Consider the following 1,673-nt stretch of genomic DNA (forward strand, 5'->3'; position numbering starts at 1 on the left):
ACAGCTGCTCAGACGATGATGGCTCAGACTTCAAAATGGCTCGTGACAGTTCTTATATTTTCTTTGGTCTTTAGGAAATTTCGAAAAGTCATTTAGATTCAAGTTGGCTGCCCTTTTCGTAAAAAAAGATAGGTAACTGAAATGACAATCTTTACAAATTCCCTAGAAACAGGATAGAAAACCCAACACCCGCACAGCAGCTGTCCTGCTGTGGTCCTGTGTTCTGTCTCCTATCCCGTCCGCCGTCGACGACGTTGTCCAACGTTGTCCGAATATCGTCGTAGTGGAACTTTCGTGGTCGAGATTCCTAATATGGCCAGTGAAAAAAAACCGGCGAAGACGCCGTCAAAAAGAGAGAAAACCGCTGAGGAAATATTGACGGAGTTCCAGTCGCTCCGAAATGAGCAGAGAATGCTGGCAAATAAACTGTCCGAGATGGAGATGGAATTGAACGAACATAAGTATGAGTCTACATAACCTATATACTTGCCTTTTTCTCCTTTTGACAATCGAAAATGCTTCTGTGAACGCGAGGAGAGCGTTTTTTAACTTGGCGAAATTCGATCGACAATGAGAGACAAGGATTATCTAGTACAAGAACACGCGACTCGTCGCCATCCCACTAATACAACTAACCAATATAACTAATGTTTTAGAATTGTTATCGACACGTTAAAGAATGTGGATCCCAAGAGGAAGTGCTTCAGGATGATTGGCGGACTTCTATGTGAGCGTACGGTGGAAGACGTGATGCCTGCTCTGGTAACAAACAAAGAACAGGTGACATTATTGACTGTAGTCAAAGTTTTGCTATAAATGCTTTGAAGCATTTGATGGATCAATTAGAAGAAAGAATTTTACAAACTGACTAGTTAAAAAACGCTTCAAAGCGTTTGCAACATCGCATTGATCATACCTATTGTCCCCTCTTAGAGCAGAACACATGATAATATTTAAATGTGTTTTCAGTTGATGAAAGTGATAGATGCTTTAAACGACCAGGTAACAAAAAAAGGAATCGAGATAAATGAATACAAGGAAAAACACAACATCAGAATCAGAGGGCAGGATGATTTGCAGCAACAAGAAGAGGACAACAATAATAAAGAAGACAAGAGAAAGGCGATTGTTGTAAATCCCATTGAGATTTAAGTGTATTAAATATAAATTCTTTTTAATATTACATATTAAGGCATATTGAGATGTGCGTGATTTTTCTAGATTGGAATTCTAGATTGAATAAGTACTTGACTTTTGAGTTCATTTTTAAATCAGCTTCCATGTTTATTTATTATACTATCTTGTATATGCCACACCACTTTGTGACGTCATATCGCTAGGCGTTTGTTCCACAAGTGTATTCGACCAAAAAAGAATGTTTTAATGTCTTGTAAAAATTAGGTTTGTACAATTCTGCAATTAGTAGGCCTCTCGACTACTTGTATCTTTGCATCAAAAGTCAAATAATAATGTAACGTTCATATATTTGTCCACTGATTCATTTTTGAAATATTAATTTTTTCACATATTTTTAAATCATATATTTGCACATCTTTTTAGTTGGTTTATATATATATATATATATTTTATGTATATATATATATATATATATACAAACAATAAATAACGGAAAAACGAAGAAAGACAATGGCGCATTGACTAAGTTTTCGATG

General features: G+C 36.0%; 1 protein-coding gene across 1 annotated transcript; it reads left to right on the forward strand.

The window, feature by feature from the left end:
* The first annotated feature begins 312 nt into the window (after nt 1-312).
* On the forward strand, nt 313-1,486 carry LOC105617044 (probable prefoldin subunit 2). The gene is made up of 3 exons (XM_012198623.1): nt 313-461; nt 657-780; nt 970-1,486. Exons 1-3 carry the CDS (start codon nt 313-315, stop codon nt 1,150-1,152), a joined length of 456 nt encoding a protein of 151 aa, XP_012054013.1. The 3' UTR covers nt 1,153-1,486.
* The last annotated feature ends 187 nt before the right edge of the window (nt 1,487-1,673 follow it).

The sequence above is a fragment of the Atta cephalotes genome (genome assembly GCF_000143395.1).
Source record: "Atta cephalotes unplaced genomic scaffold scaffold00011, whole genome shotgun sequence".
Lineage (NCBI taxonomy): Eukaryota > Metazoa > Arthropoda > Insecta > Hymenoptera > Formicidae > Atta > Atta cephalotes.

What these genes read in the sequence shown, in the direction of transcription:
- LOC105617044 (XM_012198623.1), top strand. Translation starts at nt 313, where the DNA reads ATGGCCAGTGAAAAAAAACCGGCGAAGACGCCGTCAAAAAGAGAGAAA. An exon ending in ATGGAATTGAACGAACATAA is followed by an intron (nt 462 to 656) that starts GTATGAGTCTAC and finishes CTAATGTTTTAG; the next exon opens with AATTGTTATCGACACGTTAA. An exon ending in TGGTAACAAACAAAGAACAG is followed by an intron (nt 781 to 969) that starts GTGACATTATTG and finishes ATGTGTTTTCAG; the next exon opens with TTGATGAAAGTGATAGATGC.